The sequence below is a fragment of the Octopus bimaculoides genome, chromosome 2, assembly GCF_046866305.1.
Source record: "Octopus bimaculoides isolate indiv1 chromosome 2, ASM4686630v1, whole genome shotgun sequence".
NCBI lineage: Eukaryota > Metazoa > Mollusca > Cephalopoda > Octopoda > Octopodidae > Octopus > Octopus bimaculoides.
Window position 1 is genome coordinate 37,794,585 of NC_142929.1, and position 16,934 is coordinate 37,811,518.

At 32.0% G+C, this 16,934-nt stretch overlaps 1 protein-coding gene and 1 long non-coding RNA gene across 14 annotated transcripts in view; one reads left to right on the forward strand and one right to left on the reverse strand.

Moving 5' to 3' along the window:
* Positions 1–14,790, forward strand: part of LOC106873450 (dystrophin) — a 712,951-nt gene extending 698,161 nt beyond the window's left edge. For all 13 annotated transcript variants that reach the window (XM_089343243.1, XM_089343268.1, XM_089343278.1 and 10 more), the window contains 8 exons: positions 4,240–4,308; positions 5,554–5,598; positions 7,583–7,649; positions 8,977–9,068; positions 11,508–11,736; positions 11,848–12,010; positions 12,740–12,817; positions 13,165–14,790. In XM_089343243.1, the coding sequence (XP_089199369.1) occupies positions 4,240–4,308; positions 5,554–5,598; positions 7,583–7,649; positions 8,977–9,068; positions 11,508–11,736; positions 11,848–12,010; positions 12,740–12,817; positions 13,165–13,280 (859 nt within the window). In that variant the 3' untranslated portion in view covers positions 13,281–14,790. The remainder of the gene's footprint in view (positions 1–4,239; positions 4,309–5,553; positions 5,599–7,582; positions 7,650–8,976; positions 9,069–11,507; positions 11,737–11,847; positions 12,011–12,739; positions 12,818–13,164) is intronic.
* The window catches only part of LOC149137032 (uncharacterized), a 75,777-nt gene that overhangs the window by 38,967 nt on the left and 19,876 nt on the right, over positions 1–16,934 (reverse strand). The window lies entirely within an intron of this gene.

The window sequence follows — 16,934 nt, forward strand, 5'->3', positions numbered from 1 at the left end:
GTTAAAAGATCAGATTTACAAGAGGATGAATATGAGATTGTTTGACATTCATGCCTTTTACAACGAATATAATTACTGCTTGTCTATACTTATACTCTACTCCATATTGGGTTTCAGATTATTAGTATATTAATAGTTGAGATTGTAACAAGCTAATATTTTCAACTTCTCTAATGCTTCTTGCTTCCAGTTTGAAAACATTCAATTTACATTCAATGGCATTAAATTGTGTGATTATATAATTGCAAAAGGATACCAATTTAGCAATCTATTTTGTACTGTGTATGAAAGAGAACTTTATCATTAGTGAGGACAATGGAATTATTTCTTCATAAAATAAATTTGAAGTTTTGCTTGCCTGAGATATTAACATTAAAAATAGAAGATATGCAAAACAAAAAAGAAAAAGAAGGATTAATATAATGCACCTAATTATGGACATTTGAAGATTTTCTCTCCATGTACTGTGTTTAGGATAATTTTTGAAAGGTTTTTCATGGCATAGTCAGAGGAAGAATAGTGTCCAAGACCTTTTTCAGAACAACTGATACAAGTAGAAAGTTATTTTCAGACCAGGGATCCAGCCAAATTGCTTGAAACCAAGTAAATTCTGCCAAAGGCATCCAAGGACTGATAGTGGGGGTAAACCAAACAAGAGATTAAGTAAACCACCAAGAATAGGATTGGTACTTCCAACAGGTTTCCGCACAATTTCCATCTGTTAACTTTTATCTATAAGCCTTTGGTCTACCCAAGACTTTGGTAGAAGACACTTGCTCAAAGTTCTATACAGTGGGATCAAACTTGTGACCATGGACTTGTAAAGCAAACTTCTTAACCATACAGCTATGCCTGCGAACCAACAAAACACATCAATGTTTTAGAACTGCTTTAACTTAGAGCAATGAACATTCCACTTTATGTTGTTTGCTTTTGATGGACTGAGTTGCTGTAATTTAAGTGCTAGTAACTGTCAGGTCATTAAGAATGAAATGTCTGATTTTCTTATGCTCCAAGTTTGACAGTCGTTAACTTTAATGTTTTATTCTGACAATTCTTTGTTTTACAACATTGAAGAGTTACATCATCACTTTTCAAAATGCAATTCATGATGTCTGATTATATTGTGAGTTTTCTCTTGTAAATCAATTTTTGTGAACCCATGGATAGATAAAAAATTTGTGTTGTTTATGAATATGAATTCCATCACTGAACCAATGCATCCCAGACAGCTTGAAACATCAATGAGGTGTTTGGTGAAGGTGTGGTGAATGAGCACACTGTATGTCATTCGTTGAGAAGTTCTGGTTTGGTGACTTTACACTTGAAAATCAGCCCTAGACTAAGGTGGATAATGATAAGCTGGAAACTGTAGTGGAAGCAGATACATCTCAAACTACACAAGTTAGCAGCAAGGTTTGATGTTTTGATTCCAACTATATTGGACCATGTGAAACAAATCGGCATGGTAAAGAAGCTGGACAAGTGAGTACCGCATGAAGTGAACAAGCATCAAATGAGGTGTCATCTTGAAACTTGCTGTTCTGTGCTGTCACGGCATAAAAGTGAACCATTTTTTGCATCGTATTGTTATGTGTGATGAAAAATGGATTCTTTTCAACAATACAAAGCGTTCTGCACAGTAGTTTGATAGAGATGAAGTATCAAAACACAAACCAAAAAAGAATATTCACCAAAAAAACTAATGGTGTCTGTTTGATGGTCCAGTGCTGGTGTCATCCACTACAGCTACATGAGGCGTGATAAGTCAATTACAGCAGATGTATACATCAACCAATTGGATGAAATGATGAGTGAACTTGCAATTAAACAACTGAGATTGGTCAATAGAGACAGACCAATTCTCTTGCAAGACAAATCTCGAACACATGTTGCACAAAGAACGCTATTCGAGTTACAGGAACTGAACTCGGAAGTACTCTGTCATCCGCCATATTCACCAGACCGACTGACTATCACGTTTTCCAGGCATTAGACAACTTTTTGCAAAGAAAAAACTTCAAATCTGAACAGCTTTTCAGGATTTCATCACCTCTTGCTCTCCAGAATTTTTCACTGCCGGCATAAATAAGCTAGAGATAAAATGGCAAAATTGTGTTGATAATTTAGGTGCATACTTTAATTAACTGCATTGCTTTTTGTTGAGATAAAGTAAAATAAACTTTCAGTTCAAAATCAGACATTTCATTCTTAATGACCTGATAGATATGAATTTTTGTCTGAAATCTACTCAATCTTTATCACTTTCATAGCTTGCATTAGATCTAAGGATTAGACTGAATGACAATAACTTAGAAAATAGATATATGGTTAAATGCTAGTGAAAAGAGATTGATATGTATGGAGAAGAAAATTAAAAAAAGGATTCTAGTTTTAAGGTCAAAGAAAATTGGAATTAAGATTGTACAACCCAGACTGGAAGAGTCAGAATTAAAAGGTGAATGACCACAGGGCATACTAAAAAAAAAAGATTAGTCCAGGAGATATGAATGTTGTTTTAAGCAAAACCCTTCTTTAGGGACAAAAAATTGAGTATTTAAAGTATTACTAAGCAAAACAGTAATATGTAATTTTTGTGAAAACAGATATTTGTAAATAAGAACAATAACAAACATGTAGTTTGCTTTATTTATGGGAGACCAACATTATTATATTGCTGAAAACCATTATTACTTTGTCTTGGTAGCACTGATACAGTGTACTTGATTGTTTATGTATATACAATAAAACTCTATCAATGATTATTAAAGAATGAAACTCCTTTGGGAAACATGATATTTTATATGAGATTGTGTATTAATTATTTAGATAAAATGTATATATCAGTCCCACATAGTGGACAATAGTTAAATTAACATAGTGAGTGAGAACTCATTAGGTTATACTGAACATTGATTGATAGGCTGTCTAAAGCTGTACATATCTTCACTTAGAGATCATGTCTTGTTTACACAGGTTTGTTGAAATTACTAGCCCCAAAAATCAATGATTTACATGAGAATGAGATTGAGTTTGTATGTGTGTGTCCCTGTGTATTTATTAGGGATTAATATGGTTGTGTATTTTATAGATTTTTGTATGCAAAAGTGCTCTCTTTCTCTTGCACACACACTTGTGTGTGTGTGTGTCTGTACATGCAAATATATATATATATATTATTTATGCATTTCTGTGTAACCTGAGTATACTTAGTAATGTGTATATTAACCCCACCAAACTGAATGTTAGTGTGAATGTGAAATCTATAATTCTTTTCTAGTATTATCTCAGATTGTATCACTTCCATAGCATGGAGTTAACTGACCATTTAAATATATTAATAAGTAATCAATCAAAATATAAATGCTTTAAAATGTACTGCTCATGTGCTACATGCATATTCACTAAGAAAAATGTTTTTTCCCCCCTCTCCTCTTTAAAATCCTTATCTCTAGAATGCACACACTAAATTCTACAAATAGGTTCTTTGTGAAACAACACAGTAAAAAAATTAACTATTCTAATGCATTTATCTATCCAATTTCTAAAGAGCCAAATTCCATTGTTATCTCAAGAAATCCCACCAACACTGCCTCCCTCTTAGTCAAGTAATGAAAAATTGATTGTTTTCACTAGTTTCAAATTTGCTTCTTTGTTACTTGTGTTTGCGATACTTGTATGTATAATGATACAAGTATACTGAGGTACTATTTAAAGTATCTATTCATTTTAAAACACTAACAAAGCTTGCATTCATAATTTTCTTAAGTTCTCTTGTGGAAAAAATAAAACACTTATCATGAATTATGTGTTCATTTCTCATCACCCAGCTATGTAATCATTTACAAATTGCTCTTTTTTCTAATTCCTGTGTATTTATCTTACTTCCCAAAATGGTTCTCAGTTAAACAACCATTGGCTTTGATAAGCTTCTCTCCCTTTTCCTCTCTTCCCATCCACATGTATGCACATTCATTGTGATATTTATATCAGGGAAGCCAAAATGAAATATTAATATAATAATCTTGAAGTGGCTATACTTTGTTGCTAATCGTCATGTGGCCAGCATAGATTATTAGGTATCAGTCTACTACATTTGACAAGTTAATTGTTATTTATGAAATTCAAATCTTTCTTTTATTCATTTATTTTATTGAAAGCTTCAGACCATTTTTTTTATTAATGGTAAATTTTGTGACAGCATATCTTAAATGAGAATTTTCCATTTTCTCTTTACAGTCCACAGCCCTCCCCCCAGCACAGTATATCTCAGGACATGCATTCTCGGCTGGAACTTTATGCAAACAGGTTTGTTCATTATTTTATTTTCCTTCTATTAAAGGATAACTAAATAATTTGTGTGTTATTGGCAAAGGCATGGCTTGTGGTTCAAAAGTTCATTGTGCAATTTTGTGGTCTCAGGGTAAGTTTTGTCTTCTATAATAATAGTATCAGGTTTACTAGAAAATTGGTAGACAGAATCTGTACTGAAACCCATTGTGTATGTTTGTCTCCAAATGTCTTTGTATTGACACCACATGGACAGTGGTTGCCTTTGTTTACTTCTTGCTTAAACAATATGTCCTGCAGCTTCCGAGTTCAATATAGAATGAAGTACCTTACTTGAAAACAGATAATGGTTGGCATCAGGAAGGGCATCCAGCCAAAGAATACTGGCTCAGGATGTCTTACCCAAATATGTGCATGTGTGTGTGTTATGTATTGACACTGGCATGGCTATATGGTTTAAGAAGTTTGCTTCAGGTTACCCCCACTGCATGGCACCTTAGATAGTGGAGGGATTTAGTAAACTGAAACAGAATGTGGCTCGTCTTGTATGTGTTAGTGTGTGTGCATGTGCAACGTTTATAATCCATGCTCGTCCACGTTTGAGCAAAGGAGTGGTGACAATGACATTCCTTGTAAACATTATGGCTGTCACTCAATGCTTTCAATCTGTGCAATAAAAAAATATCCCTGCTTGCAAAACAAATAAGAATTAGTGATAGGAAGAGCATCCAGCCATAAAATCTTGCTTTATGTAATTCTGTCCAAGCCCATGCTAGCATGAAAAAACACAGGCTTTAAGTGAATGAACAATAATATGTAAATTTATGTAAAAACATGTCAGTGTGAAATACAAAAATGAGAAAAATTTGGCAAGGATATTTAGTACTTAGAAGTTATATTATAACAGAATATATTAAAAATCTTTAGGATATCATTTGCATATTGATTTTGACAATAACTTTTTTAATCCCCAAAAAGTTCCATTGATACTAACCTGAGACCTCCCCTAGTTCTTTGATACAAACTTCTTGCTTTAAAGTGACCAAGTTAAACCTTTCCAATAAAATTTCATGTTAATTTATGTTTCAAACACCAGTTTAAAAAGTAACAAGGACAAGGTTGTTTCATTAATGTTTTAGTTTCAAAATCAATTGAAACAAAGGCAGTTTTATTTCAATAGAAATATGGTTTAAAGTAATGTAACCCACTTTATTGTCAGTCCAACAGAAACTAGTGATTGATTAGTTATATTTTGATTTCCAGATTAGCAGAAGTTGAACAAAGACAAGGATATTCAACTCCAGACTCGTAAGTATTTATGAATATTTTTCTCAACATTGACGTTGATTTCCTCGCATTTTTTTTAGACATGGCCCTCATTTAGAATATTACTTGGGAAATATTTCAAGTTCAGAATTGGTGCAGGATTGTATGAAGGACATTTATATTTTCAAATTAAGTGTAGATGCAAGCAGGATGATTCATACAATACAGAAATAAAAACAGTAGACACTTGATTTTTTTTTTTTATTCTCTATCATATGGGTCATTTCTATATGTATCTATGTATGTCTTTTAATAATGACCTAATTACTACTTTCACAAATTCAGTGAGGTCTATGTTTTGCAAGGGAGATTTAATAAAACCAAAATTTCTTTAGATTTGTCTGTTGAACTTGATAAAATAATTAAAATTTTATTAATCATAATATTGTCATTTTTTTACCGCATAGTCATTCTTAATTTACTTTTTAATGCTCACTGTATTAAATATAAATGTGAAATCATAGTCAATGGCTTATGCCAGTGACATGTAAAAAGCACCGTTGGATGAAAAGCAAAGTCAACCTCAGCCAATATAGACCATAGATGGTTGAAAATTCAAGTTACTGGATAACCAGTGGGAAGCTACTGAACCAACACTGTCTGTGGTGTGTAGTCAAGACTTTTAACATTCAAATAGTGTAATCAGTGTTTCCCATGGATTGGGGTGGTCCTGGGGCAGGTAACTTGCCGTGTTTAATAAAATTGGTCGGTTTTTAAAGTTTTAAACTTGTCCAACACTGGTGTAAAAAAGAGATATGGATGCAAAATCTTTTGTCTTGATAATGAGAAAGAAGACAAAGTGAGCCAAAAAAACTAATAATTGGATAGGGACTGATGTTTGTCACTTTGAGACTAGGTAGGTTAAACTAAACCACTGCTGGGCCTACTCTACTTAACTGAAAATAGGTAACACAATGTAGGAATATCTCTGCTCTAAACAGCAACATCACTATACAATTGGTTTGCTGGATATGGGTGTGTATGGCTTTTCACTGATTGCAGGCTGTGTATAGTGGCTCATGTGTTATAACCCTGATAGCCAATTAACTCATCACATGCACGCATACACACACACACAGCCGTTCATGTTGACATTTTCTGTGGCCATAAAGCTTAACCAGCATATCCAGTCAATGAATCATCTTTATGTTAGGTTCTGTTATTTTTACTTTTTTTCCCCACATCTCTGGCTTTCTCAGAGAAAAACTGGCAACACTTTTCAGGATTTCCAAGACTGGTTGGAGGAAATTATATTGAAATCTGAGCTGAATGTGTGCAACAGAACAGATTCTGCTAAAGGCTGTTGGTGGTGTTAAGCAATGGTTTAATTTAGAATCTTGAGATTAAAACTTAGATGCCCATTGTTATAGTGTGTCAATTCATTAGGTTTCTTTTAGAATATTTAATTTGTACAATGTTTTGCTTAGTTTTTTTTTTTTTTTTTTTTTTTTTGTGAGGTAAAAATGTTTAAAGAACTCCTGTTTGTCTATTTCATTACTTGTGTTACTGAGTGATAGTTACAGTTGTATATGAAACCAGTTTAGCTTCACAACTATAAGACTCTTAACTGAAATATGATGTAATATTACATTGAAAATAAATTCTAAAAGGGCTGTTATAGCCATCATAACAACAATACATTTAATGATTAGCTGGCTGGCATATCAAATCATTCTAATCATGACTGGAAATTAGATATTCCACAGGTTACTTGCCATTATTTGTTTCTATTCTAAAGAAGCAATGACAATTTGAATTACTGAAAATATTTAAAAGATCTAATAAATATTTTAGTCTTAATGCATGTTAAGATGCTTGTTTGTATTTTATACATTTTTTTTTTTTACTTTACAAAGCTCTAAATCTAATTTTTCAGTGCCAAATAAGGTTTTTCTTCAAAATATTTGCATAGAATTTTTATTTGATAAATTTCTCATTACCATTTTATTCATTCCACTTTTATTAGAGAAGATGAACATCACCTTATAGCCCAATATTGTCAAAGTCTAAATGGAGATACTTCATCTAATGTAGTAAGTAATCCTTTCATTTTCTTATAGGAATGATTGTGTGTGTGTGTGTGTGTGTGTGTGGTAGGTAGTCCTCACCAGAAGTATTAAGTTTATAAGAACAGTCTGTTAGTTTAATCATCATCATCATCATCATCATCGTTTAACGTTCGCTTTCCATGCTAGCATGGGTTGGACGATTTGACTGAGGACTGGTGAAACCGGATGACAACACCAGGCTCCAATCTAATTTGGCAGAGTTTCTACAGCTGGATGCCCTTCCTAACGCCAACCACTCAGAAATGCTTTTATAAATTGTTTACTTTATGATTTCTGTGTATTGTTTTGAAATTGATTTTTAATTTGAGGAGTAATAGTACTTATAACTCATGAAAGCCTTTAAAGACTGGCTAGGTTAGTGTTTTTGTTGTTCAGTGTGGTTGATACATTTAATGTTCAGTTTGAGTTTATGCTTTTGAGTATCCATAGAGAGGATAGGAGTCCATGAGATTTCAATCCTGATGAGGTTGGGAGTGGAACTTAGACAAAATCTGGAGAGTGAGGTTCCTTAGAAACACTAGCTTATAAAAATGACACATTGTGTGGAAATGTGTTGAATATGAAAACATGTATAATTTGTAATGGTAGTAATTTTGATAACAGTATCAAATAACACATTCAAACAGACATTGTTTTCTTTCAACATACTATGATTTATTCTTCACTTTGGAAAGAAAATAATATATAAATACAATTTGATTAAATTGTATTTTTATCCTGCATGCGCAAACGAAAGCTGGGGTATTGTAATCACTCGTCTTTGTGTGTTTGCAAAATTACTGGAAAACGGTTGAATGGATTTGCACGACATTTGGCAGAAATACTCATTGGGGGAGTGGCTCGAAATGATGGGCATTTGGTTTGATTATCTTTTAAAAAAAAGAAAAAAAATCTGCATGTGTATAGATCATGGTATACCTATGCACATAGACACATGTGCATACATACAACTCTGTGTGTGTGTGTGTAGATCATGGTGTACCTATGCATGTAGAAATGCATGCATACATACATAGATATGTGACTCTGTGCATATGTGTGTGTGTACACTGATGGATATGAGGGTTTCGTTTATTTACAAGTTGATTTCTTAATTTCACCGGAGTATAAATACCTATAATGGTGATACTTAAAAAAAATAATTAATTCAGTTCAATTAAAAAGCATGGGTAAGCAATGCATTGTAAGCCACACTATAATTTACAAATAAATTTCTCTGTGCATCACCCCTCCAATACCTTTTTTTCATTTCATTTTTAAATGTTTTATTTCATGCTTGTGTTTTCATTAGCTAAAAAGTCCTATGCAAATAATGATGGCAGTGGATGCTGAACAACGGTCTGAACTTGAAGCTATGATAAAAGACTTGGAAGAAGAAAATAAGTATGAAGTAACTTCTTTTTTTTTTTTGTTGTAAATTTTAATTGTGTTACCAGTATCATCAAGCCATGTAGATTTTCAGGTCTATATCAATAGCATTTAACCAACAAAATTTTTGTTAATTACTTCATTTATCAGAATCACCAGATGTTTCCTCTTTGGGTTACTAATGATCAGTTGAATTAGACATCAGTTGGACCTGTTTTCACTGGTCCCTGTATTTTTATATGGTACTTTTCAACTGAATCCGTTAATCTGTGTTTCTAGTTTAAGAAAGTATACTTATCTTGGTCCATGCCTTACTTAACATTGAGAGTCCTCTGTCTTCACAACTTATTGCCCAAGTGTGCAATTTGCTCTTACTAAAGTCATTTTATTAATAAACCTTTTGGACATTAGTGGAAGTTTTCAATCAAGAAATATTTAATAGGGAAAATTCAAATATTCAGAACAGTTTCTTATTTTACTGTGTTAAATGAAGGGGTATAAACTGAATTATAATATATTTTTATTTTAAAAACTGAAAATAGTAGTTAGTCTTTTTTAATAGCATTATAATTGTACAAGTGAGGAGTGATAAACTCTGTAGAATAATAAGATATATTTCTTCTGTTGTTTAATTATATATCTTTATAACCTGAATTTAAATTTAACAAATTAGTTTTGCATGTCAATCCTCTAGGAATGTTCCCCTGGGTCAAGATACTAGTACTGCATAGACACCTAAAACAATTAGCCAAGGCATGGTACATGCTACCAAGAAATACTCACTTGCAAATGATAGCTATAATTCGTTTATAACTCTTTTATCTATGTCTTTACTACTATATTGATGTTTCATGTGATATGTTGTGTGTTATTCTCTGTAGTAACAGATTGTGTAATCTTGATATCATATTTATGTCAGTCCTAATGTACTTATTTTTATTATCATTTTTTATACTTTCAATTCCTCAGTCATTATATTTAGTTTCTCTAAATCTTTGTCAAAAATATTTTCATCCACTGGGAATCAATATTTCTATTAACATGCTCTTTAACTATAATATTTGGATAGTTTACTTTTATTTTATCAGTATATACAGCTATGTCCTTAATATTATTAGTCTGTCATTTTTAGCTACAGTGGTTGATATGTTTACACCACTTGTTTTTGTATCAGTTCAATTTTGTCTGCATAGTTTCCCATGTACATACTTAACTACTTTGATATCTAAGACCTTTTTTCATGTATGGGAATGGTTCTTGATTGTCTATGTTACCTGTTTTGACTGACAGAGTATTGACCTGTCCAAAGAATGTCTTCTCATACTTCGTATGTGTATTTTGTGTGCAAGATTCTTGATGTGGATATGTGTGTTGAAAGAAATACAATTAAACCTTGGGAGAGGCATTATGCCGGTAATAAACACACGTACTGGTTCAGTCCTTTATTAATTTATATAGTTTTTTGTTAAATTATTTCATTGCACTCTTGCAATCTCTTCAGTAACTTGTCTCTCAACTTCCATTTATTTTATTTCAAAATAAATGGAAGTGGAGAGACAAGTTACTGAAGAGATTGCAAGAGTGCAATGAAATAATTTAACAAAAAACTATATAAATTAATAAAGGACTGAACCAGTGCGTGTGTTTATTACCGGCATAATGCCTCTCCCAAGGTTTAATTGTCTTCTCATACATTTACCTGTTATTACCTTTTCTTTTCAAGCACATTTTTATTCTATATTTCCTATTGTTTCCTTTTGATTTAGCAGCAATTTCTAGCTGTATTACATTGGCTTGTGATAAAACACATTTACAGTTAAGGTGAACCAATTATTTTCATTCAGAGAAGAGTTTACATTTATCACAATTTTCTGATTCTCTATATTTTCACTAAGATCTCTTGCTTAAACTTCTATCATTTGCAAAATTTATTTTAGTGTTATACTATATTTTTCTTTTACATATATCTGGCACTATTTATTTGGTCCCACTTCTATCTGGTATCTCATTAATTTGCAAAGAATAAAGAAATCATTTCTATTTCATGCTAGCTTTTCCATTTTCAGTTTGGACCTTTTGCAATTCCTTAAAAAATTTTCTCCTCTTCTCACATCTATGTGGTTGTTACTTTATCCACTGTTGTATTTTTAAAGACTCTCTTTAGTATCATTATTTATTTATTATTATTATTATCTAAGGTAACAAGCTAGTTGAATTGTTAGTGGGTTAGACAAAAAAATTATTGGTAGAATTTCTACCAGTTCTTTCTGTTCTGGGTTCAAATTCTGTCGAGATTAATTTCACCTTTCATCCTTTTGTGGTTGATAAAATAAGTCACACCTCTCTTTTTTAAATCCTTGTGTTAATCATTAATATCTTAGATTCCTATTTCCTCTCCCATACAAAACTAAAGCTTCATCTGTTATATAAGAAGTTATCAATTATTAACTTCAGAAATCTTCAAGCGGAATATGACAGACTCTGTCAATCTCAAAATTCCCGCGAAAGTAGCCAAGGAAGATCTGATGAAGAGGCTGCTGCTAACAGAGATGCTGAGATGGTTGCTGAGGCTAAATTACTACGACAACACAAAGACAGGCTTGAGGCACGAATGCGCATTCTTGAAGATCATAACAAACAACTTGAATCACAACTACAGCGACTGCGCCAACTTTTAGAACAGGTGAGCAAAGTTTTTTAAAACAGATATTTTGTACAAAATATTCTCAGCAACTATTTTTGATATTGCTCTTGTTTTGAAATGATTTATTAAAAGTAAATTAAACACTTTCAGCCACAACCAGATCGTAGTACAGTATCTGTCAATTCATCTGCTCGGACATCACCACTGACTACTCCATCTTCATCAGTCAGTTCCCTTCCCTGCGGTCCTGTTCGGTATCGTTTTAACATGCAAACAGAAACAACAACATCTTTGTCAAATGGTCGAGATCATTGTGAGTATTTTTTTTTTCTTATACTTTGTCTATGCTGAATTATATATTTTGAAGAAATTATGTTCTTACTCACTATTCTAAATAGAATGCTATCTTTTACTTTAATATCTCCTTTAAAAAATTAAAGTTGCACTATCTAGCTGGGATGGGAAAAAAAACAAATATTAAAAAAAAACAGTAGTAAGTTCTTAGAATTTGGATTGTTTCAAATTATTTTAATATGAAGAAAAGCAACATAAATTCCTCAAGGATTTGGTTAAAACAACTCTATATTTTGTACATGTATATTAAATATATAAATTGAGTAGCTAACTAGTAATGAATTTAACTACAGTTTTAATGGAGACTCACAGCTGGCTAAGTTAATAAGTGTCTAATTATATTATACATCAGTACCCTTAATAAAATCACTTGTTTTCTCAATGTTCAGTCCATCTTACTTGTAAATAAGTACTAGGAAACATCGTTATAAAGTGTCTCTGTTGTAAGCTGTTGAGACACTTTATTGTGATGTTTCATTAGTCTGCATTGCTCAGATAACTGCTGTCAAGAAGACTATGAGGAAATCTTGTACACCATTATCTAAATCACTATATAAGAATGAAGCCTTTAGTGGTAGCTAAATAATAGGTTACAAGGCATTGTAGTATCAATATTATATGTGAAAGTTAAATTATTTCTTACAAGTGCTGACATAACAACAGCTTCTTAATTGTTATTCTCTCACAGCAATTGATGGGGCACGCCATAAAAAAGAAGAAGAAATCATGCCTGAAATTCCAAGTCCACCTACTTATGAAGCACGTTGTAAGTAAAGAAAATTAATATTTCTTAATGTTTTGTTGTTGTTTTTATTTTGTGGGGTGGGGAGGGTTATAATTTAAATTTAAAAACCAGATTATTTAAATTCAGAAATTTAATTATTTGCAAAAAAATTATATTAAAAACTTCCTTTAAATGTATTTTCATTTTATTAATTCTATTTTATATTTGAATCAGTTTGATTGTTGTTAATACGAGTCTCATATTTTCACCCATTATTTTTTGTTATTCAATGATGTTGAAATTATTCACAAGATAATACTTCTCGTATAAAGTCATTTAAATCTTAATACTGAATATACTTTTTAAAGTAATTTTCTTTTTAATTGCAGCATCTAACAGTGTTGGCAACCTCTTCCATATGGCAGGCCAAGTTGGCAAAGCTGTTGGAACACTTGTGACTGTCATGACAGATGAAGATGGTGTTGAGGAAGAATCCAAACAGTAAACTTACATCATGATCATGATGGTGTTTTCATCTTGGAAATTAAAATCCACAATCAGAGAAAGCAGACAATGTTTCTGTTAGAAACGCATTGTTATATACTTTGATCCAAACTTTCAGTATCTAATGGAACCATTCTGTTGCTGCTCAAATCAAAATTTGTTGTCTAGTTTTAAGAGATTTAAACTAGAAAGAGTCTTCCATTCAATTTGACTAACAAACCCTGAAATATTAGTGCCACTGATGTATGTGATTAATCAAATGTGACCATTTTCATTATCAATAACCTAAAGGAACTTCAAGCAATGAAGACATCTGTTTGTTTGTTTGTTTTTCTTTTAGTGATATATCAGGACGTAGTTATGGTACTGAAATGATATTGAAAAATATTATTACTCCAGCAAGAATAAATATTGCTTTAAATTGACAACTACTGCTATCATAAACCCCATTACCACTACCAACATTACTACTACTGTTACTAATATGTTTATCACTCCCACTTCTAAAAACAATGCACATCAATATTCTTGGTACTTTCACTTCCATCAAGCTATTATAAAAATCCTACTGAGACAGCAGTTTAACTAATTTGACCAACTAAAGTAAAAAGAAAAGCCTTTAGCAATTTAATCTACCCTTCTGGTTGTTGCCAAAAAGCATAAAAGTTATGTGCCAAGATGAATGCATTAAGCTTTCTATTTTATGTTTCAAAAGTTAAAACCAAGTGTGGTTTTATATGATGCTATGAATGTGTGTAGGTTTCACACATACATTGTTTCCCAAAGTTATCCAAACTAATGTAAATTCTTGTGTATATTTTCGTAAAGAAAAAGCAGAGAATATTTTATAATGTAGGATTAAGAAAGAAAAATTAAACTGTTTGAAATATGATTACAATCCCATCTACTAAAACTACTTGCATTTTAGACCAAGCAAAGCTTTTAAACATCTTAAATCTTTTATTTAGTCAAGATTCAAGAGTTCTCAAAAGCTAAATGAATATTATGGATAGATTCATAATGTATCTTGGTAACTGCAATTAGAAATGATTTCTGCAAAGATATGGTGCAATTTATAGAAATCTAGCTTTTTTTTTTTTATTATTTAATTTTTTTTTTTTTTTTTTTCATCTAAATGTTCAAAAAATCTGACTGAAATAGTGTCTTCAGTCCTCGGAACTGGTGCTACTGTTACTATTAAAAGAATATATTTATGTTGTGTATATTGAGTCCTAATTGTTATTATATACGTATGTTAAACACTGCTGGCACAGATAAGTTCACGTCATCAATGGCCCAAATATTCCAGTGGCAGTGTTGTGGCAACTAATGTTCTGTAGTGGCTGTCATGTCAGTCAGATGTATTCCCGCGAGTACACTCGGACAATAAGCAGCTTAACAACCTGAGCTTCATCCATTATCTGCACAAGGACGTGTGAAAAGAAACAAAATTGTCGTATATCTGACTAAAGCTCAGTTTTTATTGAAATAAAAAAGTTGATCTATTCTAATTATTTTGTTTAAAGCATTTCATTTCTCTGTGATACAAACATTTTTTCTCCTTTATGTTGTATTTATTGAACTCTAGAAATATTGAACCTATTTCATTATATGCCATTTCTTATATCATTAAGTTTATTATTTTGTGAACTCCATTGAGGAATGTAAGGTCCTAGTAATACCTGGTTTCAGTTTCCAGTTACAGCCGTTTCAGTTCAATTATGTTGCTAATGCTCTTGAAAAGGCCTAAATGTTATACTGCTCATTCTACTCTCCTTGGAATTTCTGACTTCATGCTTCTGTAGGAAATAATTGGGTAAGTAAGAAGCAGTAAAGTGATATTTAGTTGTGTCTGTTTACATTTTAAGTTGAAATTCCACTATATCAGCTTTGCCTTTCATCCTTACACAGTGAATCAAATGAGAATTAGATTTGTTTTAAGTCAGTTTCTGTGAATTATTTGCCTTCTACCTAATGTGTGGCCTTGTATCCATGTAATAAATCTATATTGTTATTGTCAGCAATGGTAAAGCATCAGACTAAAATATTTATCAGCATTTAGTTGTATCACCCCTTGACATTCTGACTCCAATTGAGTTGAACTTTACCTTTCATTTCTTTTGCATGTACTGGATTCATTTAATCAGTTATGTCCTTATGCAATTTGTGACCTTATGCCAATTAAAAAATATATAACGATGTGGAGGAAGAAATGGATCAGTAGTACCCAGTTGAAAAATACCTTACAGTATTTGATTTACATTCTGGGTCTAATTTCCATTAAGGATCATTTTATATATGTATCCCTCTGGGGTAAACATCTCAGATGATTCTGTGGCCTTGTGACAATCTATTTAAATAATTATTACTAAAGCAGTAGACTGACACTAACTATGAACACTGAATAAAATACTTTGTGGTGTTCTATGGATACCCTTTTACATTCTGAGATGAAATCCAAGGTCAGTTCTGCCTTTTGTACTTCTGCAGTCAATAAAATGCAAATATCAATGAAGTACTGGAGCAACATAATTAACTACACTCCTCTCCCAAACATTGTGATAAATTAGAAATCATTATTATTGTATGTAAAACAAATGAGTGGGAAACTGGACTAGGTGCTTTATGATAACACATATGGTATCACACTGGACTAGGTGCTTTGTGAGAGCTCATATGGTGCCTTACTATTCTTAGAACAAGTAAGTGGGGCACCAGACTTGGTGCTTTATGATAGCTCATATATGTGGTGCCTGTTCTCAATTAAATCACATTACAGTTTCTGCTGAAGCTGATTGGTATTAATACATTGGGTTCATTTATATTATATATACCTTTTTTCTTAGAATGGATAATGCCTCTAATCAAAAAGAAATCATTATGCCAGTTGCAGCCATTTCATTTATATGTTGCCAAATTACTTGAAGAAAAAGCACAGGCATCACAAAATTTGTATCTTCACTGCTCCTGTAAATCTGAAAATTTTTTATGTAATAAATCCCTATCACTATTTATAGGGCAATGAAGTAGATAGGCAAAAAAAAAAAGAGACTGGAATATCTGGGTTCAAATTCGTAAAAGTCGAATTTGTGTTTTATGCACATATGGGCATGCATACATACATACACTTCAATGAATAAAATATAAGCAACATATTGAGAAAAACTTACTCAGCTTTAGCACTTTTCCATCTAGGAGAGAGGATATTGTTAATTAATCAGCCTACAGATTAGACTAAGTATTTTGTTGTTTTTTTTAATTTCATCTCATTTTGTTCCAAGTTCAAATCATTTTGAAGTGAATGAAATGTTCATATAATACTTTGGTCAATTTTTATCAACAATACTCTTTCTTTACAGCTTTTAGTTTTGTGCTTTGTGCAGAGTTTTGTGCTTTTGTGCAGACTTATTAGAGCATGAAACAAAATGTCTTGCATTATTCAGTTACAACTCTTCATATTCTGAGTTCAGCCCTGTTGAGATCAACTTTGCTTTTTGTCTTTCTGGGGGTTCAAATTCAAATTTCACTATTCATTGTGCAAATGACAGTATTATTGGCAAATATCAGCATGGATCAGCAAAGTTTGCTGAAATTAGAAACAAGACCATCAGCTCTTGTTAGATTCATTGGTCTTGGTACTTCTGGTCGACAAGAC